This window comes from Trichoplusia ni, chromosome 11 (genome assembly GCF_003590095.1).
Source record: "Trichoplusia ni isolate ovarian cell line Hi5 chromosome 11, tn1, whole genome shotgun sequence".
Lineage (NCBI taxonomy): Eukaryota > Metazoa > Arthropoda > Insecta > Lepidoptera > Noctuidae > Trichoplusia > Trichoplusia ni.
Window position 1 is genome coordinate 4,384,501 of NC_039488.1, and position 24,746 is coordinate 4,409,246.

The 24,746-nt window shown below is 36.3% G+C and overlaps 3 protein-coding genes across 6 annotated transcripts in view; 1 reads left to right on the forward strand and 2 right to left on the reverse strand.

The window, feature by feature from the left end:
- Nucleotides 1-14,561, forward strand: part of LOC113498465 (hemicentin-2-like) — a 147,043-nt gene extending 132,482 nt beyond the window's left edge. For all 4 annotated transcript variants that reach the window (XM_026878464.1, XM_026878463.1, XM_026878466.1 and 1 more), the window contains 7 exons: nucleotides 4,217-4,370; nucleotides 6,213-6,343; nucleotides 9,596-9,755; nucleotides 10,166-10,504; nucleotides 10,755-11,051; nucleotides 12,056-12,229; nucleotides 12,611-14,561. In XM_026878464.1, the coding sequence (XP_026734265.1) occupies nucleotides 4,217-4,370; nucleotides 6,213-6,343; nucleotides 9,596-9,755; nucleotides 10,166-10,504; nucleotides 10,755-11,051; nucleotides 12,056-12,229; nucleotides 12,611-12,768 (1,413 nt within the window). In that variant the 3' untranslated portion in view covers nucleotides 12,769-14,561. The remainder of the gene's footprint in view (nucleotides 1-4,216; nucleotides 4,371-6,212; nucleotides 6,344-9,595; nucleotides 9,756-10,165; nucleotides 10,505-10,754; nucleotides 11,052-12,055; nucleotides 12,230-12,610) is intronic.
- A 22-nt stretch (nucleotides 14,562-14,583) lies between these two features.
- Nucleotides 14,584-16,929, reverse strand: LOC113498785 (GATA zinc finger domain-containing protein 14-like). The gene is made up of 2 exons (XM_026878928.1): nucleotides 16,909-16,929; nucleotides 14,584-16,695 (listed from the first exon to the last, which is right to left on the reverse strand). The coding sequence occupies exons 1-2, from the start codon at nucleotides 16,927-16,929 to the stop codon at nucleotides 14,584-14,586; spliced, it is 2,133 nt and encodes a 710-aa protein (XP_026734729.1).
- LOC113498997 (protein Fer3-like) lies at nucleotides 16,833-23,816 on the reverse strand. The gene is made up of 6 exons (XM_026879300.1): nucleotides 22,374-23,816; nucleotides 21,878-22,002; nucleotides 21,557-21,732; nucleotides 19,770-19,863; nucleotides 18,818-18,984; nucleotides 16,833-18,307 (listed from the first exon to the last, which is right to left on the reverse strand). The coding sequence occupies exons 3-6, from the start codon at nucleotides 21,599-21,601 to the stop codon at nucleotides 18,131-18,133; spliced, it is 483 nt and encodes a 160-aa protein (XP_026735101.1). The 5' UTR covers nucleotides 21,602-21,732; nucleotides 21,878-22,002; nucleotides 22,374-23,816; the 3' UTR covers nucleotides 16,833-18,130.
- Between the last annotated feature and the right edge of the window lie 930 nt (nucleotides 23,817-24,746).

Here is a 24,746-nt window from a genome sequence, read left to right on the forward strand (position 1 = left end):
GCTTATATATCAGGCAAAGTGTTTGTTGACACTTCGCATGACCTGTAACATCCCACAAACGTTCTGGTTTGACGTATTATCGGAGGTTTAAAGCTACTGTTGTGTCTCTTGAAAATACCATGAAACTTTCATAATATTATATTTTTCAATTGACCTAAAAAAACTACTTTTATTAATAAAACAACCAATTATAAAGATTATTTATTCACTTTGCAAATACATTTAAAATACAGTTCAGAATTTCAGATCCACTTACATCTAGGTTACCTGTAACACATTACAACAAGACCATTTAAATCGTTCCATTTTTAACGCATGTGGAAATGTACACGTGTTTTAAAACTTCGTAAGTGTTCATAATTAATTCACGATTCCCTGCAATCAATAGTTCGGAATCGCCCGCAGCGTATGTAGCGTTTACAGCAATTTTCTTTTATCCCTATTCTCTCTGTTAATGGACGAACATTTTTCTTTTGTCAAACGGGTTTAGTCGGCCATGTTGGAATTAATAGTGGCAAAGGTAAGCTTCTCTTCAAGACTAAGTAATTACAGCCGTTTTAAACGTACTTTTCGCGTTAATTATTATATCTAATTGAGTGAAAAATTATTATTTTAATATCCTATCACTTGATTGTTGAACTTTGAACACTTAAATTACCAAATAAAAAGAGACATTTTTTTGCGTGCTGTTTGTTGTCAACTGATAATAAATATTGGAGTTGATAACAACAATTTTAGATCATTTTACGAGAGAATAAATGGATAAAAACTATTTCTTTTATTTTTTAAGCGTAAACTTTTTAAAGACTTAGGTACTAAAACTTATAAACTTGAGTAAAATATACTTTATATACACGTTTTTGGTTTTATGAACCATAGAATCATTCCATCGTGAATTTAATTTTCATAGTTGAAACGATTGTTTTCATGTCCAAAGTTCCACAGTTAAGTTATGCGTACCCTGATAAAAACTTTCTGCTGAATATTTACTTTTTCATATGTTGGAACTCCATAAGTTTGAATAGGCTTTCTGGGACTCAGAGAGAACACGAGAGAGAAGTGACAATCCTCTACGCGCACGACGAGCAAGGGGCAGAAGAAGGGCACAATTTGCCCTTCTCCAGCCACCTTGATTAGCCTCGGACAGCAGTCTTGGGGAAGACTGCTGTACTGTACCTAGGCAAGGACGGCGCGCGCGATGCTTCAGCGCGCCTCTTAAAGCGATGAGGAAGACACTGCTCTTCCTCTCAATGATGATGCAGCTCTTTTAGGAGCTCCCATGTCGGGGTTCGCGGTAGACTGCGAAAGCGTTCCCGCTTGGCCCCCGACTAAAGGAAGCGGGAAGCATTCCAGTGGTTTTAGCCGGTAGGAGTCCGGCACACCCCTTCGCCTTCCCCAGGGCGAAGGATGTCCATGAGGATTTCCACTGGACAAAAAAAAAAAAAAAAAGAAGGCTTTCTGGGACTATTATTTTTAGGACTGAAATTGAAAAAAGTCTTTTTAAAATGGAGGTTTTATTGCGACTTTCCTACCCCGTTGTCTGTTATCAAACCTTGCGAGTTGCAGTTGATCCTCTTCAAACGATGCTGGAGCTAAAAAGAGCTCGGCTAAAGAAAACCATCAAGCTTAGATTCGTTTGAATTGCCTTGTCGTGTACTTTTAGTCCAAAGAAAAAAAGCATCCTAAAAGATTGGTTTCTTATACTAGTTTCTTTAAATTTCACAGCACACCGCGCTTTCGATTTTTTCATTTTGCGCAATGTAGTCGTCATTGAAATTCCAAAGTTCTATTGTTTTGTGGAAAACTATTTAAATACAAATATATTTTACCTCTTAACCTTAAAAACTAAGAAATAAGAATCATTCATTCATTTCGTCATTCTTGTCAGTGCCCAGCGTGCCCAAAAAAATGGAATGTAAAAATAGTGATACATCCTACATATCTGCTACGACAGTCAAGTAGTAAATTATTGCAATAACGTTTACCTCATAAACATCTTTATAACAATAGACATAAAGTCATAATTTCGTCACCCAAACATTGCGTGTCTCATCCCTATCAATCAAACGAAATTAAGAACAATCAATAACGAAAGCACAAACTCACCATCCCTTCATCTGAAACAAAAAACAAGCAACGGAAGCTAATAGCAAGAAAATCAATTAACCAAGATACAGGTAATTACTGAACGTCAATCATTTCCAATACTCGTGATTACATTGCAGCTTCGTTAATGAACAAGGGTGTACCAATGAGGCTTCAATACAGCCAGTTTTTGATGAGGAAGCGAGATGGGACTATATCGCGTAGAGCGCTGTCCTGCTTCCGCAGCTACTGTAGAACTTTAAGCGAGGGTAGTAAGCGCTCGCAACTGTAGTAATATCTAAGAACAAAAGGCTTTCAATGTCCATCACTTTTGACTTTCTTTTGGAATAAAGACTTTTTTGTTGATTCTGTTTTTTGTTGGATTCAGTTTGAACTTGTAGATTAAGGGGTATGGGGTATTCTCCTGCAGATGTTTTTTTTAACAATAGGATGCAGACGTAAATTGTTAATCTCATAATCATAGCTGCATATTTTCCTTTCATTAAAAAATATCATATTTTTATTCTACAAACAGCTCTTTATCCTTATTGTAATGGGAAAAAAACTTAACCATCGTGTTTATCAGGGGTTTCGACGCGAAGATAAAAACTGAAGAATAAAGGAACCGCAGTCTATTGCAACGACTTAACTGACTACTTCTTCTTGACTCTATTATATACTTAACTGGATTTTTACTTTAGTAATTCACCTTAAATATAAAGAGAATAATCAATGTCTATGAAATAGAACAAGTTCAACGTCGACTAGTTATAAATGGGCATCTCTACCTGTTTTTACCAAATAACACGAATCATGTACCCCTGATATGAACAGGCCCAACAAACTTCCACCTTGAAACTTGCCACAATGATGGAGACGAGGGTCTGTTTGTAGTTATTCATAATTAATCACTTATTCTGAACGACCTACTTTACTTATAGGTACATATTGTTTGTCTTGGTTGTTTATTACCTTTTGATAAGTAAATTATTAATAGATCAGGTGGTTCATTTGAAGATTATTATTTTTATTTTTATTATGTAGGTATTATTTATAGTATAGGAGTGCTAAACGGTCTAGTTTTGCACAAGCATTTGTGTCGCTATGCTTGTTCTGAGTCTGGGTGTCTTGTGAATAAAACTGGAATAATTGTGTGACACATGTTTAAATATCTTAGGTCTTACCTTATAAATATAGAAATTTAAATATTGCTAGTTGATTAAACGTTTTATATCTTCATCCAGATGAAAACGTCAAAGTCTTTTCGTGGCAGCAGTTATTTTGTAACAGATTTAAATATTATTTTTTTATCCCGCACTAAGGAGTTGAATCCTTGTGTCGCTGGGGCTTTACAAACATTCAATCCAAATATGGACAAGGACACCCAGACTCAGAACACTACTTGAAATTAACTTAATCATTTCGAATATATCTATATATGTGCTCCAAATCGGTCAAAAGCACATGCCCTATATAGAACAATTACAATAATAAAATAAAAATAATATTTTGGAACCCCACCAAAAACGACATGAATTCCATTTTAAACGTTAAGACAAATGAAGCATAAATGGAAGAAAGTTACAAATGGTACCAACACCTAATGATTAAGTGCTCACGTACGAGAAAACAGCAAGGTTTTCTAACGAGAACAGCTGATCGGTTCACATTAGTCCAAAGACTATTTAATATATTACACAGATAAAAGAATACAAAGAAATTCGCAGGCCAAGCAGCAAACACGACTAAAATAAGGAACTTTTTCCCAACAGTGGGACGATTCTTAGCTAATACAGAATCTTCTGAAAATACTTCTGGTATTGTTACAAAAAATTTGCCTTTTTTTAATTAGCCTTTGCGATGTTTTTTGGTTATTAATTTTAGCAAAAACAATTTTGAATTGGGTGGATACCTAAGGATACACTAAGGGCAAACGTTTCAAAAAGTTAAATATAATTTTATGTTCAAATCAAGAAAGCCTTTTTAATCATAAGAGAACAAGATAATCTTGTAACTTTGAACACAAGAACATACACAAACGAATCACAGATCTTCTTATACTGGTTATAGCATTTATCTTACCAATCAATCAATAAACTATCCATTTCAACTTGAAACTTTTATCTTTCAGAGCTGGTTCAACTCGTCGCTAACGGCGATATCATTTTTGGAGTTAAATCCCGCGGTGGGCGACAACGGTGCGACGCTCGCTTGCGTCGCGACGAACCCGGTAATGGCGCCCAACAGGGGTTCCAACGCCGACGTCATAACTTTGAATGTTACATGTAAGTCGAATTGGAATATTTCCTTTTTATTATTATTATAAAATCGTATGTATGTTTTATTAAATGAAAGTTTATTTAAGTCGTTACAGTTTTATAATTTTAATGAGGAAGTTTTTGAATTTTTGATATCGAAGTTTAAACATACTAAGTGTAGGTATTGATTATATAATTTAACTTAAAACTAATCAATTAATAAATATGTGCTGTCAATTCGTTTGTTGATTGTCCTAAAGGCAATGAACTCGCCTTCTGATTCATTAGGTCTTATGTTCTAAAAAGGTAGGTATCCAAAACTAGAAAAATGCTTATTATAATTTAAACACATTAGTAAAATCTGTATTTTCAATCCTGTTTATCAACTTTCTGTTTTCATTCCGTATTTATTGCCAGGAGAGAAATTCGTTTATCTGTTTTAATTATTCAATTTTATTTGAATAACTCAGTTTTAAGTTCAGTTCAACCGAAATAAATTTGTTATTAATTTAATTAATAAAGTTTTATAACTTAAACGAACGCTACGCTACCGTACTTATATCCAATTCAAAATGTTATATAATATATAATAATATCGTAAACCTGTTTCCATTTTATAATTATCACTACAAATTTATTAAAATAAAAAACATTATTAAATTATAAATTATTGAATTTTTGGCTGTATTCGGTTTATCTGCGTGTCCTCGAAAAAGGTTAACCGATTGATGAGAATAATGCTGATTTACTGATATGTGGTGGATATGACGGTGTTAGATGAGTATTTCTTAATAAAGTTACTAAATAAGTTTAAATAAGTTTACAAAATGAAAAAAAAAAACGATGATTGGAATGATACATGCGTAATACGTTACGCGTAATAATGCGGTTTTCTTTAAAATTCAAAAACAACTTTTTGTTGGAAAGTTGAGAAAAAAACGACTAATTTTCAAAGAAATAATTGAGTACATGAAAAGCATGCACAAGTAAATACAATTAAGTACGACTTTTATTTAAATTGTTATTTATTTGGATGACTGCCTGTAGTTCTAGGCCTGTTTCGTCTAGAATTCTAAACTAATGAAACAAGACTCTTTGACAATCTAAATTCTGTCAAGCGATAAAATTCCTTTGATAAATGATTTTCAAACTAATTGCCTTAAAATAAGGTTATTTTAGGGGTTCCGTTTGTAAATTGTGAGGTACGCTTTTACTGAGGCGCCGCTGTGTATCTGCCTCTCACCAGGCTGTATCTCAGGAACCGTGATAGACAATTTTTTTTCTTCGAAAGATGTATTTTTCTGATCGTGTTACGGTCAGGCAACGGATGTTACGGTCATAAATTCTGTCTCAAAATTATTTGGGATCTGTTTTGCTATTTGTATGAAACCCTCAGTTTTGCGGTCCCGACTCGCACTTGACCGGTTTATTTGACTATGAAGAGTTAAATTATTCAGTGGTCAGTAGGTCTTTAAATGAGTAAACTTACTGATTTCATTTCTTTAACGATTCACTGAATGATCGTTGGACTGAATAACTTCGTATAGACATATGACAAATAAATATCGGCTTTACCTTTTATGATCTGTTTCAATTAACGTGAAATATGTCATTTATTCTAATCATTCATCTATCTTTTACATAACAATAATAACATCTTTTATTTCTATAAAAGATGCATATAAAATGGTGTAGAGTGTAGAAATATTCAAAAATTATATTTCTTTATTAATAAACAAAATCCTAAAAAGTTATTAATTAGGTTTATTTAGGATAATTAACATTTACTATTTTATTTGTGAATTATTTAACAGAGCACATATCTAAAAGCTAATATTTTTTAATATAATGTTTTTTGTATATATCCAGATAGTCCTATGGTGGATATAATGAAGCTTGGTGACGGGAAGCTGAACGACGTGGTGGAGCTGGACCCGCTCCAGCTGAAATGTGATATCAAGGCCAACCCGCCGCTCGAAAGGATCCGCTGGTATTTTAACGTAAGTCTCTGCTGTACCTCTACCATGAGTTGCTATCGAAAACGTCAATGACTTTACTACAGTCGATAGCGTATAAACGCGAATCGAATAGTTTTCGATTGGACTCATACCATGAGTTTAAAAAACCTTGACGCGCTCGCTATCGAGAGCTCGATTGTTATTGTAGTATTCGTGTTGTCATACTTGTCATGTTGTCGAACGTGCCTAACTTCACGCCTAATGTAGTTGTTTCTTTCTAACGTTGCTTAAAAGACAGAGTAAGATATATATTCCCGAAAAAGCTTCAAATCTACATTAATAATTTCATGCAGGACTACGGTAAACTCGATCGAAACCTTATATGAATAACAAAACATAAAAATACATATATTGATTTTGAGTCGACAACATATATCCGCAGATTTCGGATTATGGAGAATTTCGTTAAATTCCGATGGCAAAAAACAAACCGTTCAAGTCGCCATCTTTACCGTTGAAGTTTCGCAAAGTTTTTTTTTAAATTATGCGGTTGATGTAGATATACGAACTCTTTTGATATCACAAATAGATGGACACTTTTCTTCTTGCTCTTTTGGGTTTTAGTAATTTTTCATTATTAAATTGAAAGCGGTGTCGTGGGTACCTAGGAATGGTTATGTGGCGAAACTTTGGGGAGTACCTATGTCTTGCGATTGATCGCGATAGTTTTGTTGAATTGTTTCCTATACCGATAATTATTATTTATTTATTATTTATTGAATTTGACAGATAGCCTGATGGCAACGGGGACCACCGAACGCTATAAACTGAAGTCCACGTGGACGCAGTCCTGGGCTACAGCTAGTGTTTGCATAATCCTAATAATTTTAAACTTCATAGAGCATAAAATATTCAGTTTATTTTAATATAATGTAATATTACTTAATAAACTATTGGTTGGGGTGGAGCCCTCTGTGAACGCTGACTTATTTCCAGCGTTTCCTTAATAATGAATTTATGTATGTTTCATTGTAAAAAAGTGACAGCGTGTATTCAATGTAAATTGACTTTTAACTAGTGCTACTTGATTTTAAATACTCTCTTGCCGACATGATTCTCACAAGAAATACTCAAAACTAAACAATTACTATAAACCGAATACCGTTTCACACCTTGTTTAGCAAGTGAGTTACTTAACTACAATCGTAATGGTATTTGTCGATACCATCTGTCAAATTTGTGACTCATGGTACCGTTTTCTTAGAGAAACCACCGCAAAACGTTACGCGCTCGCTACTCGCTGTCGAAGACGTTTTGAATGTTTCGATAGGTTTTATTTGTCAACTCATACTACCGATTTTAGTTTGTCAAGTGACCGCTAGGGGCGCTGTACATTTTGTCATAGATATTTTTTACGCAGACGCTAGCGAGCCCGGTCGCTCAAAACTCATGATAGAGGTACTGTACCTCTACCATGAGTTGCTATCGAAAACGTCAATGACTTTACTACAGCCGATAGCGTATAAACGCGGATCGAATAGTTTTCGATTGGACTCATACCATGAGTTTAAAAAACCTTGACGCGCTCGCTATCGAGAGCTCGATTGTTATTGTAGTATTCGTGTTGTCACACTTGTCATGTTGTCGAACGTGCCTAACTTCACGCCTAATGTAGTTGTTTCTTTCTAACGTTGCTTAAAAGACAGAGTAAGATATATATTCCCGAAAAGCTTCAAATCTACATTAATAATTTCATGCAGGACTACGGTAAACTCGATCGAAACCTTATATGAATAACAAAACATAAAAAAATATTGATTTTGAGTCGACAACATATATCCGCAGATTTCGGATTATGGAGAATTTCGTTAAATTCCGATGGCAAAAAACAAACCGCTCAAGTCGCCATCTTTGCCGTTGAAGTTTCGCAAAGTGTTTTTTTTTAAATATGCGGTTGATGTAGTTATACGAACTCTTTTGATATCACAAATAGATAGACACTTTTCTTCTTGCTCTTTTGGGTTTTAGTAATTTTTCATTATTTAATTGAAAGCGGTGTCGTGGGTACCTAGGAATGGTTATGTGGCGCAACTTTGGGGAGTACCTATGTCTTGCGATTGATCGCGATAGTTTTGTTGAATTGTTTCATATACCGATAAACTGTGCATCTATTGAAACTAATATTATAAATGTGAAAATTTCTCTGTCTGTCTGTCTCGCTTTCACGCCAATCCTACTGAACCGATTGTATTGAATTTGAGAGATAGCCTGATGGAAACGGGGACCACCGAACGCTATAAACTGAAGTCCACGTGGACGGAGTTCTGGGCAACAGCTAGTGTTTGAATAATCCTAATAATTTTAAACTTCATAGAGCATAAAATATTCAGTATATTTTAATATAGTTTAATATTACTTAATGAACTGGGTTCGGGTGGAGCCCTCAGTGAACACTGACTTATTTCCAGCGTTTCCTTAATAATGAATCTATGTGTGTATGTTTCATTGTAAAAAAGTGACAGCGTGTATTCAATGTAAATTGACTTTTAACTAGTGCTACTTGATTTTAAATACTCTCTTGCCGACATGATTCTCATAAGAAATACTCAAAACTAAATCATTACTATAAACCGAATACCGTTTCACACCTTGTTTAGCAAGTGAGTTACTTAACTACAATCGTAATGGTATTTGTCGATACCATCTGTCAAATTTGTGACTCATGGTACCGTTTTCTTAGAGAAACCACCGCAAAACGTTACGCGCTCGCTACTCGCTGTCGAAGACGTTTTGAATGTTTCGATAGGTTTTATTTGTCAACTCATACTACCGATTTTAGTTTGTCAAGTGACCGCTAGGGGCGCTGTACATTTTGTCATAGATATTTTTTACGCAGACGCTAGCGAGCCCGGTCGCTCAAAACTCATGGTAGAGGTACAGGTATTTAAAACTTGATACGAGTAGTATTTTTCCGTTTTAATGTCATTTGGTTGTCAATCGGTACAAGTCGGTTGGTAATTACCAATGAATGGAGAGTTTAATACTAATGAATGGAGTGTTTAATACTAATGAATGGAGTTCGCGTCAGCTTTGGGTAGCGTGATTCTTAATACAACAAAACAACAGTGCAGCAAAAAAATATATTTTTCTGATATTTTAAGAAAACAAGCAAGCCTAATTCAGCGTCTAGACGAAGCTTAAAATGTTGACTAATTTAATAGTAACTTGAAAATTTGGCGAAAAAATGCGGAAAAATTTTGGACTTTTCACAAATCTTTGAACTATTTTTTTCAGGATATTGAAATTAAGGCTGGGGGCATTTGGGGTGATGATATCTCCTCAGAGAAACTCTTCGTAGAGGAAGCGACGCGTGCGCACGCCGGACGGTACTCCTGCGCGGCAGAAAACGCGATGGGAGAAACTAGATCCGACACCATTGTTATTACGGTATTCTGTAAGTAGCTTTCTTACTTAAATATAAATTCGTGTTAAATCTATAAAAGGCCTGCGTGACGGATTAACTACAGTTTTAAATATGACCCAAAGTCATTCGCCTGTTTATAGCTCATTTCATAAAATTGTATACTATTGCAGTGCGGTAAAGTTTACACAAGTTTGACAGTTTTTTTTTTTTGAAGAATCTTGAAACGGTTTTTAAACAGTCCCAGATGTTTTGAAACAAACACGTTCGTCTACTCTTGAGATGAAACTAATAAAAGCCAACCAGGAAATAAACTTCATACTTTTTACCGCATCCGAAGTTTAAAACGGAACCCTATTAACACGGCTCCGTTGACTATCCACCTATCCTTCTGTCTGTGAAACGTGTTTTTTCTACAAATGTATCCTCATTCTCCGTTATAGATCCACCAGAATGCACTGGCCACGGCATCAGACTCGTCAAGGAGTCTTTACACTGCTACGTCAAAGCTCTACCTATCCCGGACACATTCTTTTGGCACCTACAGCCTTCTGGCTTCGAAGTCCAACACTTAACAACAGGATCCCCAATCTTACCTCTGGACCAGATAACGGGCCCTTTGGGAGACACCTTAAGGGCCAGTTGTGAGGCCAATAATGACGTGGCCTCTCAGGAAGAGGCGTGTGACAGAACCTTCACGTTTGAACATCTGAGGCCGCAGCAGCCCCAGCAATGTGATATAGCTTATGAATTTGGAGAGTTCCAGATGAGATGTGTTCCAGGTAAAGTACTTGCACTGTTATTCCTTTTCTAAAAATATGATTTTTTGTTATATTTGCTACAGGGATTAATTAAGTATAATGTAGGTAGTTGTCGTGAATTATTTGAATTTACATTACTTGTGTATGCTGATTTCAGAACTTCAAGATGTAAACTACTTGAATTTCCTTTGCACCTTAAGACCCACTATGTTCCACTTTCAGCATTTCATCTGTAGACAAAATGTAATACAAAGCTGATTTATAATTTCAGTTGAAAACGCAACATACTACGAAGTGTCAGTGTGGCGTATGTCCGAGAGCAACGCTTCCCTAGTGTTAGAGCGACGCGCGAGCATGGGGTTCGGTGGGGGGCGCGCGCTGGCGGCCGGGGGCGCGGGGGGCGCGGGCGCGGGGGCGCGGGGCCCTGCTCCCCGAGCCGCGCTGGGCCGCGTGCGCCGCGGGGACGAGGCGGGGGCGCGCGCCTGTAACCGCTACGGCTGCTCGCGGCCGCTGCTGCTGAGGCCGTCCGATACGTTGCTGCGTGCTGCTGACCCGCCTTGGTGGCATGGTAAGGAATGTCTTTTGTACTGGGTTTTATTTCGACAGGATACTACCTACGTACTGTTAATGTGTCCTGTTATATTAGACTGTTAGCAAAACTCCTGCTTGATACGGTCGGTCTGTATATGGATCCATCAATGTCCATCTATGCTATAATAAATTCTTCCGTGATTTGGAAGGCACGTTATTGACACTTTTCCCGGCTGTTTCACATCTTTGACAGTAATAACGAGTAGTCAAAAGCTAGAAAGTCTAACAACCAGTCTGACTGAACAGTATCGTGTTGTCCTGGTATCTGTGTTGAGGTGTACAGATAGGCATTCACTTCTAGTAAAATAATGGTACTGAGCTGTGACCTGTGAGCCGACCCCAACATAGTTGAGAAAAGGCTAGGATAACGATGATCTACTGTAAGACTCACAAAAATAATGATACAAACCAAAAGGAAAATATACGTTATTGTCTCTACCTTAATTAGTTAAGAAATTTAAATGCCTAAAAAAGTATATTCTAGGAATTTTGTGTATCATATTGTTGTCTTAGATTAATGTTATATTAAAATGGTTTTAACATATTAACTTGAATTTCAATCTCAATATAAATATCACGAAAACAACTTTACGAACCGAAACGAGATAACTTAAGCCACCTATCGGAAATTTAAGGAACAACTTCACTCAACCCCCTCCGAATAAAGCTGTACATTAACTCATAATAGATGGCGCTATGAGTATCTTGCCCAATACTCTGAAATCAGTAGTAGTGCTATAGTCAATAGTGGAATGAATGAACATGTAAAAAAATTGTTATGACTCTTACCTTGATCATCCATATTGTTAGAACAGCCCGATTGCCCGTTTTTTCACCGACTTCAAAAAGGAGGAGGTTCTCAATTTGTCTGTATATTTTTGCTCTACCCTTTGGTCATTGATACGTTATTGTTCTAAAAAATATTGTATTCAACCAGTAATACCTTACAAAAACTTAAATTCAACTGTCTTTTCGTTCCAGTTTTCTTAGAAAAAGACGTGGGCATATCAATAGGAGCCGTGATCTTGGTGGCTGTGTTCATAATATCGTCGGTGTTGTTGTTACGGCTCGCGAGGAGGCCGCGACGCAAGCCGCCTGTGATACAGGTGCTACAGCTTGACGACGTCGCCAGGAACTACCTCGATAATATTGCAGGTACTTAGAACTTTTTTGTTTTTTGTGTATAAGGGTGAAATTTAGTTTAGGTGATGGAAGTTCTTGTGAGTATGGAGTTTGTATTGCTGTTATTGCAAAATGAACTAACAGACAAAGAACATATTGCAATTAAAAAAGACTTCAGTTTGATAAAAGACGAGACAAAAAAAGCATAACGATTATAGACGTAACGAAGATACAACTTTCACAGAAAAAACATAGCTTGTAAATGATCCTACAGATGGTGCTCTCATCCAAATGGTTCACTATTTTCGCTCTTTCTACTTACAACACAGCATAATGATAGACCCAAACGCCATATATGGACAGCTTTTTTACACTAACTCTATCCATCTTTACACTATTTCTTTGTCCTCCCAGAGCACAAGGTCCGAGCCTCATGCAGCCTCCGCTCGTGCAGCAGCGGCTACTCAGACGCGTCAGTGGAGTCGGCGGGGGCGCGCCGCAAGCCCTGGGAGCGCTGGGAGCCCCCGCCCCCTGACGTCACACTCACGCTGCACCGAGAGAGCGCCGTCTGACTGGAACCGGACGAGGAGACAGGAACACTCAGGATAGAGGAAGAAAGCTTCGTCTGAGTGAACTGCCCTCGTGAACATTCAATCATAAAGTAAGAGAATCGAGCATGTCTCGCTTGTGGACTTTGTAATCCAGGGCAAAAAGCCTGGGAGCTATAAAAAAAATAAGTTTGATTGCCATTTGTTGTGACGTCATCTTGTAATTTTCAATGAATGATATTTCTGTAACGTTAGCACTCTGAGAAACTGTCAAATGTATAAATGTTACGGTAGTTATCGAAAATGAATACGCATTTGTGTGAAGTTTTCTGTCGAGTTTAACGCTTGTAGAAATATCATTTATCGAGAGTTGGTTGACTTAAATACGTGAAGATATATGATTTTGAGACGAGTATTCACATCTCGAATTTAAAATTTAACAAGATTTAATTAGTTATTCGAAGTTTGGAATGCCAACGTAACGTGACTTGCTGTAAAAAAATAATACGAAAAAATCCTAAAATGGATTGTTACTGTTTATATCGACTGATTGTGAAAACATGTATGATACACATACTAAATTCAGTTTTAACTGAAATTATATCTGATTATGCAAAGAAAAATGGATGTTATTAGGATTAATCTGTTGTAAAATAAACGGTAATTGAATGTCACTGCCGCGCTGTACAGATAAAAAATGTCGACTCAGAAGTATGTTGAGAAATCTGTTATAATGTATTAAAAATCTGATCATATATGTAAAGAAATTACTATGACAACTGATGCTCTCTGTAAGTATAAGCTTCGCAAATCATTGTTAATACTTTACAATATTTTATGGTTTAAAAAACCAAAAATGTGTGCTTGAAAAAGATCGCATTATAAAATTGACTGAAAGTACGATAAATATCTATTAAAGAAAACCGACTTCATGGACGAGTTACATTTACGGGACAAGTTGCGCATGTCACATAAATTTATGGAATTTATTGGAAATGACATTTCTTTAATCTGTTCCAGACATTTTAATCATATTTAGAAATGTAACTACTCTACGTAGTCTGTAAAGAAACAGATTAAAAAAATATATTTACTTATAATACATGCTAAAAGCAAATATATTGTACCTGATGGTTATAATGCGATCAAGGCCTAAATACTATATTTTCTCTGTTGAAAACTTGTAAACGTGCAAAGAGGATGTACGTGCACGGAAAACATTTTCTACTTTGCCAATTTTGAAAACATGTGATGTATAGATTTTATATTATAAATACTGTTTTCAGCCTCTGAAAAATGCCCTTCAAACAAATCTTTGTCGTATATGAAGGATCTTAATCCATGGCATTCAATCTATGCTAGTTCCAAAAAAAGATAGAGATAAAATTATTTAACCGGAATCTTCCGAAAATACTCGGGACAGTATTCTGTATAACATTATCTCAAAGTTGCTGTGATATATGAGTATTGCCCAGGTTCCATTATCAAGGATAGTCACTATTACTTGCAGAAAACCCTAATAGTATCTTGTGAGAAATGAATTTCATCTCTTACATAGGAACTAGTATATTTCGATTGTCAAAAGAGGCATCAGTCTTCACTAAAACTATCTTCTTTAATAGTTACATAGACAAATGCATTTATTACTTTATGTATAACGCTACACCCATCACAAGTATACCCCATACGTCTGTGCCATGAACCCCAAAAAGGCTCCAACGAATAAAAACAGGCTTTAAATTATATGATTGTTTATTACTTAAAGCTTATAATTAGACATGTAATTAAGTAAATCTAATAATAAATATTTAAAACTACCTAATTGTCTACTTATTTCAATTATTCATCTGGAACGTCGCCCCTATTTTTGGATCCACTGTCTCCAGTGTCACTTCTATTCTCTTCTTTTGATGGACTGTTTTGGTCTTCAATATTATCATTGGTTTTTGCATTTGTATTCCACTCACTATTTTTGAATTTATCGTAAGTTTCCGTTGTAGTTTCTTCAGCAACATTGGGAGTATTCGTATGCAGAGTGTTTTCATTCATCATTTGTTTTAATTCTGGATAATGATCAAAGAGGTTTGCTAACAGCCCATTATTACTTGTGGGTTTATTGAAGTGGATGTGGTGACCCCTGCGGTGGTGATGTGGGTGTCTTCTAGACGGATGTCCTGTTCTGTGATGAAGGTGGATATTTTTTAATCGTTCAGAGAATGAAGCATTCGGATCTTGGGGATCTTCATCGGTTGACATTGGTCTACGAGTCTGTGTCTGCTTATTTAGATCAGCTGTGTCTTCGTGACCTGTAATAGTGTTTTCTGTTGTGGAAGTAACACTGCTGTCTGTTCCATTTTCAACAGGCTTCAAGTTGTCTTCAAATCGCTGTAGGGGTACTTCCTCTGGAGTTTTATTTTCGGGAGCTTCATTTTTTTCGTTACTATGCTCAAGCCATTCACTTGGGTTTTGGTTTGAATTAGAAACAGGCGGTATTTGGAAAGGTAAAAGATGATGGTTTAAGGCGTGGTGATGACCGTGGTGCTGATGATGGGGATGTTGATGCCGATGATGGTGATGACCTCGGTAAGACGGATGTCTTGATTGATGATGAACATGATTATTACCTGATCGTTCCGGTGTGAATTCTCTGCCATTTTCATTTCCTGCCTTTTCACTAGCCGTAGAGTTATTATTGTTTTGGTCATCCGTTACGTTTGAGGATGTATTTTGTTTTACATCTTCAGAAACTTTATCCTTTAAGTTGGTAACTGGGGACTTATTAATACTACCATTATTGGTCTTCAACTTGTCTTCGTAAGTTACCATTTTAAGATTGTCTTGATTTCTATAAACAAATTGGTTGGAGCCATAGTTTGCACCAATGGGATTAGTGGCATTATTTACAGCGGTATTATTCAGAGTTTGTCCTGTGTTTATTCCTTGGAAAGTTTCCGTATTGGATACACGAGATACAAATTGAACTCTGTAATTAATGGGGTCCTCCGTTATTGATCCGTTCCTTTTATCATCAGCTGTAGTCCCATTATCCGCTGAGTTTTCGATTGTTTTATTATGTCCATGGTGATGAGGCCTGTGGTGGTGATGACGATGGTGCGACGGACGATGATGAGGAATGTGATGCTTATGATGATAATGACCAGTTGTTTTTGGATCCTTGGTATTTTGGTCCGCTGGATTTGGATAGAAGACGTTTACAAACGCTGGTGAAGGTACAGGATAAGGCTCTGGTACAGGTACTACTTGATATTGTTCAGGCCGAAGCATAACGCCGGTGTCAACCCTCACTTGGTCGCAGTTTGGTAAATCTGAGTGTGGTTCAATTGCTTCTGGTACATTAACAACCGGTTCGTTTTGATTCGTAAACACCATTGGTGTTTCTTCACTCTGCTCTTCACTATATGGCCTTATTATAGTTCCTGGTCGGGTTAAATCATTAACCTCTTCATAAGATCTATTTTCTTCAGTATAATCTGGCTCTCCGACTGTCGCTAAGTCTATATCTTGTTCATGAGATTCATTTGCTTCATAATTATTTGGAAAAATAGGTGCAAAAGACCCTTTTAACATTTGATCATGGTTGTCATTTAAAATACCAGATGACACTAGATTGTTTACATTACGTAAAGCATGGAAGGTGTTTCCATGAGTATTGGTACCGACTGTTGCCCCAAAGGCATTCAAATTGACTGGTACCTCTCCATTATATTGTCCTTCATCATCGACTGGTACTTTAATTAGAATATCATAACCAGGTACTTCGTATAGCCTGAATTTATTTGTATCTTTAGCTTCTTCAGATGATGGAGTCAATTCAATATTGATTTCATTGTTTCCGTAAAGTATTTTCTGCGCCAAGTTTCTGAGATACGAAAAGTCTCTTTTGTTTCGTCCATTTGGTAAAGCTAGAGCTAAACTTGCTAAAAGCAAACACTGAAAAAGAACAAAACAATTATTTAGTTTTAGACACTTTGAAACTCAGTCGTATAAAAAGGACATTCATAAAATATAAAAATAACCATGTAAAAAACACTGTGACCAAATTAAATAAATTTGAGAATAATTTTAAATATTGATTAACGGACTTAGTTATAAATAAAATATATGAAGTCAATTTAAACACATAAACTTGTCAAAAGCACTTACATTTATTAAAATCCGACGCATTTTGAAATTCACAATTTACTAATCCAACTGCACTCAACCATGTCCTGGTAGCTACTGATGAATAATTCAAAATGTCCTGGATTATATAGCCCGGGGATTAAGGGATCATTAGGGAATCAAAATCACAAGGTACTTAGTTAATCACATGTACAGGTAACGAATGTCTTAAATGATTATCACGCAATTAATAACCCTAATTATCCTTAATTATTTGTAAGAATTAGGTGCTTTATTATTACCTATTGTTAGTTGAAATTTTTTCTTTCACTTTGGGTGTTTTAGTATTAACTGCCTGTATGCCTGTATATTCAATAGAATATCCCATCACCATATGCTTTGTAAGCAAACTAAAAAAGTCATTTGCACAAAGATACCCAGACTCTCGACAAGCATTTGTGTGTTCATTTCATTAAATATTTTTCTATGATCAGTTAAATGGATAGCATACAATTTAGATGCTTATCCATAAGAAAAATCAATGCATTTTTACTATAAATAATAGGGATTTAATCAAAAACGGTTTTTCTTATTAGGATTATATTTATTAAAACTATTGGAAGACAAGAGTTACAATCTTTTAAATATGCGTTAATTATTCCATTATTACCAGTTTCTACTTTCCTTCCTAAAATCACTTCTTATGAGATATTTAAGTATTAGCCTACGATAAAAATGTTTGGCTTAAGTACATCTTACCTACACTAAGAAAATAATATTATTACAAATGATCAATAAAATAAGTACCCAAAATAAAAGTAATACTACATATATATGATGGACTAGAATAAAATTATATGACTAGACTAGAGATTAATAACATCGGCACCGAGTAAATAAAACAGAGTTCAATGAGACAATCTTACACCCGTTTGCACCTATGTAAGTTTTCTTCAACAACATTTCATTCTGTCAATTCCATTCTAACGCCCCATTTCCAATTGCGAAATCCACATCCGAAACCAGTACATTATTCAAATAAAGAAGAATCAGTACCTCTTTACGCATACCAAACTTTTTCTAACATGGATACAAAATGGCGAGACTCACACAACTGCAGCGAGAATAGACACAAGCAAAATTCACATAAACCAGGAAAAAACAATTAAAAAAACCGAAGCCATAATTTCTTCAATTCTGAAGCTGTGTTCCGTCTATTAGATATTTATCTGATCTTCATCTATTACTTCCTTTTGTCAAGCTCTTAAGCGCACCAGGGCACTTCAGCATCGAAGACATGTCGTGAGGAGTGGATGGCGTGTGGGGCGTGGTGTGGCTGTGGGGAGCCATGCAGCAGCTCGCACATGAAACTTATGTAGGTGATGGCTAGTCGTAAAGTCTCGATGCGGGAGAGACGCTTCTCGTAAGCGAATGTTGGCACCTGTATGGAAAAATTGAGGGTTAATACTATGACGAGTGTATACTTGATCATGATTAAAGACTTTGGAAAAACGAATCCTAGGCTCTTAATTGCGGTGTGGGTTTTTTTAAGTTTTTCGGCTATATCGTAGATCAAGCATTTCATTATAGATGTACATAGGTACCTACTTGCCAACTAATTGAATTTAAATTTGTTAGATTTATACATTTTAGTTAGCTATGCAGGCTTACTGACTTGGGGTTTGAGAAGTTTTGATATATTATAACCGAACGTCAAATACCTGAGATGACGCAAACTTATCTGGGATGGCCATAAGATCGTATAGCGTTCAGATTTCATAATACCATTAACTAAAGGGCCTAACTAACCTACCATCTTCTCTCTAAGTTCTCTAATAAGAACTGCTCTCATATCTACTACCACCTCAAATTCTCTTGCGTTAAATTACTCCAACGTCTACAAGTCTCACTTTCTTCGTGAATGTATAAGTACAGCAGATCAACTACAAACCTTCCTGCGAAGTTTATCGAAGGCCTCGTTCAAGTTGAACATGCGTCGCCTCTCGCGGATGTTGGCGGCGCGGCGCTGCGCCACGGACGCGACCCGGCGGCGCGGCTTCTTGCCGCCCGACGGAACACGCGACCCGCCGCGCCCGCCGCATCCCGCCGCTGACCACACTGATCAAAAACACACGATATTTTTTATAAACAGCTGTCAAGTGTAAATAAATTTTTGTCTGTCCAAATAATTGGACATGTTATTACAGAAGGCGAATGATCGCAGACGGCAAAATTTGAAAAGCGTAGTCTTTTTAATTTTTATCAATTATAGTAAGTCTTCTTTTGGATCAATACAGATGGTTTGGAATCAAGGAGAAAATCAAATGTTTGGGCAAACCTTTCAATAGTAATATCGGAAACATCTAACGATTGTTTGCTGCGATTCTTTGATGATAGCTTGTCAGTCGCAATCAATCAATTTTAGTAAATTCATTTCTTAATTTTTACAAGATACAAGTGTAAGCATTAAGTATGACATCGTACGAGTATGTTTTAATAGAGTTGATTGGCAACATTATTCGTAGCGCTGAGTAATAAGTAACTAAGTAAACCTTTTTAAAGTTTTTAACCGTTGGTGGGATTACTAATAGGAGTTGAAATAACGAGGGCAAACTCATATTGATATGCTTTCAACATATGTCACGCACGCCTCTAACGAAGATAACATGTTTATTAAAATAGACGAAAACCAGAGCCGTTGCACTTTGTTTTTGGCACTAGGTAACTAGTGCTAGAAGCAATAACATGTTCTACGCAAACATAAAACAATATCAAAAAATAATAACTAAACAAAATTCAAATTCAATTCCTTTAAAAATACAACAAAATCTAAGGTTTGCAATTTGAAAATATCTAAAAGTAATAACTAAACAACTTATAGGTAAGTTTAACATAGTATTTACCCAGGTCGGCCGGCGGGAACGCCAGGATATCGGGGTAAGGCACGGGTGCCGGCGGCGCGTCCCACAGCGGCCCGTACGGAGACACCTCGCTACCCTGTCAGAACAACACCATGTATATACAAGTTTTTATTTTCGCTAGGCTATAACTGTACAGGTGAATCGATCACAGGTTGAAGCTTGACGCGGTTAGTCCATAGTAGATGATGACCACCTTTGTTATAACGAGCTTCTCCGTGTTTCGGATGGCACGTTAAATTGTGGAAAGCACGTTAATTTGTGGGTCACAGCTGTTATTCCTACATCTTTGTCAGTCGTTACAGGTAGTCAGAAGCTTGAGAGTCTGACAACCAGTCAAACGAAGTGGTGTCGTGTTGCCGGTGTTGCCTAGGTCTCAGGTGGTCAGATAGGCAGTCGCTCTTTGTTAAACACTGGTACTTAGCTGAATCTGGTTAGACTGGTAGCCGAACCCAAACCTAACGAAACGCTGATATAGATGGAAATACTATAACTTAACAAAAAGTAAACTATCAGAGGTCAACAGCAATCATATGTGGCTGACTTTTGACAAACTCCATTTGATTTTATTTTCATCAAGGGCGTCTTTCACTGGGGGGACAACAGCATCATTAGCCTAGCCTGTTCCCAACAAATTGGGGCTGGATACTAGTCTAACCAGATGCAGCTACGTACCAGTGTTTTACAAGGAGCGACTGGCCATCTGACCTCCTCAACCATGTAATTTGAGCAACACGATACTTCTCAGTAAGGCTTTCTATCTTCTAACTAGCCGTAACGACGAATAACAGCCGGGAGCCATCTCCCTCTTGTGTCTTTTGGATAATCTTTAACTAGCTTAGCCAATAGAAACACAATATTCAGTTTACAACTCCAACACGATACGAAAAGAAGAAGAGAATTATCTATACTAATATATAAAGCTGAAGAGTTTGTTTGAACGCGCTAATCTCAGGAACTACTGGTTCGAATTGAAAAATTATTTTTGTGTTGAATAGACCACTTATCAAGGAAGGCTATAAGCTATATAACATCTACATCACGCTACGACTAATAGGAGCGAAGATACAATGGAAAATGTGGAAAAAACGGGGAAAATTCTGACGGAGTCGCGGGCAACAGCTAGTTATAGAGAATAGAACTGGATGATTATGTGCAATAGTTTAATCTACGTACGCGACGTGTTAAAAAGGAAAACCCCTGTCTACTTTTCAAAGAATATAGATGGATAGAAAATAACCGAATTCTCCATAATAAAAAGTAGTCTGTCTGATCTAAATGTGAGTAGAATTACATTATTTTTTTGGAATAGAATATTGTATTAAAAAAAAAACGTGTTTTTTTTATTCAAGTCTTCTTTTCAGGGTTGATGATATTTATTAAATACCTGCTTGATCATTAAATTTTTACTAATCTGTAAATGAATTGTCTCTCACACTATATTTTACTCTAAAAATTAATAATTTGTTTAAATAAAAAAAAATATACGTATCTATACAAAATTAAAGTAAAGGATTTTGTGATATTCCTATAAAAAAAAAACTTAAAACCGATTTTTAGATGTAAAAAAAATATTCATAACTTTATACCGTTTATAGCGAATTTAGCAAAGTTACTCTAATTGTAAGATCTTATCCTAAGACAGAACTTCAAAACCTGGTTTTAGGAAACAAGAAAGAAAATGGCAGATGGCATCGATGGCAGAAAATGATAACTCTCTTTCGATTAAAATTAAATTACAATTGGTGATCAGCTAAGTATACCATACGTACTGCTGAGCTGCTCCAAACGTGCGGCGTCTCGCTGCCGTAGGACATCAGCGGGAAATGAATCTTGATACCTTTGCACACACTCCTGGACGAAACACACCACCACCCACCAACAGTTGAAGCTACCAGACCACTGACCACGGACCACAGCTCCGACCAGGGGCAAGAATCAAAATGGACTAAATCAAATTATTATATCTTCACGCTATACCCAAATCTGAACATCCCAGTTTTATTAATATCTCCTGTCACACCAATTTACACCTAAAACCTAACCCCCTAAAGTCGAATTTCCTTCGCAGTTGTCTCAATTTCACCCCTTACCGTGCTACCGTCAGTCTTCGCGGTCGTGATTGGCTGGTTGAGGGGTGAACTAAGGGTGGTCGGCTGTGATTGGTCCCAGCAGTTGCAGTAGGCGGTCAGTATCGACTTCTTGTTTCAGCATTTTACTGCAAAATTGCCGTTTTCGTGTAAACTAACGTGATGTTAGGCTTTGTAAAACTGTTTTAATATTATCTTGCTATTATGTAGTATTCGATTTTTCACAAGAATGTGTAGGAAAGTTTTAATTACAATTGCAGAATAAACTCTTCAGTGAAAATATACCTCTATTTTATTTATCTATTTCTTTAAAAGATATATATGTATTTAACGTGGATGAAAGTGATAAAAAATAACTTAACATTTTACATTACAACGATACTATTTTTGCTCTCGTTTTGTGACTTGAGAGTTGTGTACCTATTCGAAATGAGAAAAAATATCTGGGACTCGTTTTTAAAGTAATTGAAGTTGGTTAAAATTTATTAATTGTACCTACATCATCTAGGTAAAATCTTTTTCCAGTCTTAAGTCTATTCATTTGTATTGAATTTCTAATTTTGATCATCTTTTGCTGTTAATTGTAAGTACCTGAAAATAGCAACTAACAAAGAATTATAATATTTAAATAAATTAATACTTAGAGGATATTTTAACGCATCTAATTTTTGCCAACGCTTTTGCCAAAACACAGTCGAATAATTGTACTTAAGCGTAAACCAATTCCTCAGCCCCAGCTACCACTGAAGCCTTTTCAACTAGAACAGTATTCAAAACATAAACTCACGACTTTGTCTTACGAAACGACAACTAACTCTCCTCTCCTGCACCTGCACCAAATAAAAGTAATTCGAATCGCATTTGCTAATCTGCTATTGATCATACAATTCGTACGACGGGCGTGACAAACAGATGTCCAATTGGTCATGGCGTGCATTGTCCAACGCCAAAATTGGGCATATTTGTCAAATCTGACGCGAAAATGCGAATTTGGAGCGGATGGGGTAAAACAGACGTCACTTGTTAGAGTTGTTAGCAGGGGTTGTATTGAAATGTTAATTTACACTTGACGGGTGGTGATACGCATTGATTATTACTGTATTTAATCTCAATATTGATTTTTGTAAGTCCGAGTGAATACTTTTTGGTTTATTCGTCGAAAGGTTTTGGAATTCCGAAGTTAAAGTGGTCGGAAAAAAGCAATCTTGATACAATAGCATGACGATAGAAAAGATAAGGATCGGAACGAAAAGAAGAAACTCAGACAGCTAACTAATTGGTGAATCCTCTCTGCTTAGGTACTACAATCTCTTACAATCTTTCTCACTTGCACATTCAAATTTCGACAAACGATCCGATCGAAAAATTCCAAATCTTAAAAGTCAATTCCTAACAAGGGTATCTTTATCCGTGTCAAATTATAAGATTTAGCAAAACATGTCAACTGATTACACGCTTCAATTACGAGCAAAAGGGGATGATATTAAAACAGGGGTCCCAGGGCCGCACGTGGTGACGGAGCGGCAGGGGACAAAATATGTTTTGATATGATAACTAATGCTTTTTATTGTGATCTAATTGTTGTGGGGTGATGCCTTGTTACGCAAGTGTACGATATTGTTTTTGTTATTTAAATAAAGTGTTTTTAAATTAAGGTAGGTATGTCAACTTTTCGTTGTAGAAGCAGGAGCTTTTGCATCTTTTCTTATTCCTGTTTTGTGTAACTTAGTTTTTCTTTCGTTCTAATTTAAATGAGATACCTACTTATTTTTCTGTCTTTCCTTTCCATTCAACTTGCTTTTCCTGTTACGGGCTGAAAGTTATCTAAGTACCTATTATAGATTTTGGGGGCAATACGGATAGTCGGAACTTATTATCCGGTATATTGATTTATCCCTACTTATATTATAAATGCGAAAGTAACTCTGTCTGTCTGTCTGTCTGTCTGTTACGCTTTCACGTCTCAACCACTGAACTGATTTTAATAAAATTTGGTACAGAGATAGAGTTGACCTCGTGAAAGATTTTTTATCCCGGACTTTTGAAGAGTTCTCTTGGAAACGCGATATAACCGACATCGATGCGGGCGAAGCCGCGGGCGAAAAGCTAGTGTATAATAATTTCGTAGCCATTATAAACCTTGGCACGAAATATCGGTCGCAAAACGGCAGAACAGACGAATAAATAATGAAACATACATACTTACACACACAACAACACCTTTCACACCCAACCGAAGATGGCATAGTGCGTCGAGCTTTCAGCGTCTTTTATTAGATAGTACGCGTTTTAATGCATTTTCTGTCAGATATGTACTGACTACTGAGCCTTATAACGGCTTATTATACCAAAATGTTTATTAAGGGGCTCTTGACTCTCTCGCTTACTTTGATGAGCATACCTATTCAAGAAACAATGCTTCAAACACTTTATTTTTAATATAAACCAATTTCCACACGAGCGTAAAATCGGCTTTTGACGCAAATGCGATAATATGATTTTAATAACTCGGAACCGTAGATAATGCTGGCGTTTGGTCACACATCCACATGCCGAGAGGATTGCACCGTAGGGGACGAAAATATAGGGTAACTAAACTATAAATTCAAAGAATAATACGAAGAAATATTTTATAGTCAGTAGGTAAAAGAAGTTTTATTTTAATTATTTATATTTACCGTTTGTTTTTACAAAATTTACCCCATCGGATAAGATTGCCTATGAAAAAATGCACTATTTCCACAAAATAATATCTTGTGATATTATTTTACATAACTTGAAATCCTGTCATAATTATGTTTTCGTAGTCAAGTCCACTTGACATTCGCTACCAATAGCAAACGGACATTGACATTCGTTGCAAACTTGCAAT

Bases quoted from the DNA above. Each gene is read 5' to 3' on its own strand.
- LOC113498785 (XM_026878928.1), bottom strand. From the start codon at position 16,929: ATGCGTCGGATTTTAATAAAT. The intron at 16,696-16,908 runs GTAAGTGCTTTT...GTTCTTTTTCAG, and splicing joins TGCGTCGGATTTTAATAAAT to TGTTTGCTTTTAGCAAGTTT.
- LOC113498997 (XM_026879300.1), bottom strand. From the start codon at position 21,601: ATGTCCTACGGCAGCGAGACGCCGCACGTTTGGAGCAGCTCAGCA. The intron at 19,864-21,556 runs GTACGTATGGTA...TTGTTCTGACAG, and splicing joins ACGTTTGGAGCAGCTCAGCA to GGTAGCGAGGTGTCTCCGTA. The intron at 18,985-19,769 runs GTAAATACTATG...GTTTTTGATCAG, and splicing joins GTTCCCGCCGGCCGACCTGG to TGTGGTCAGCGGCGGGATGC.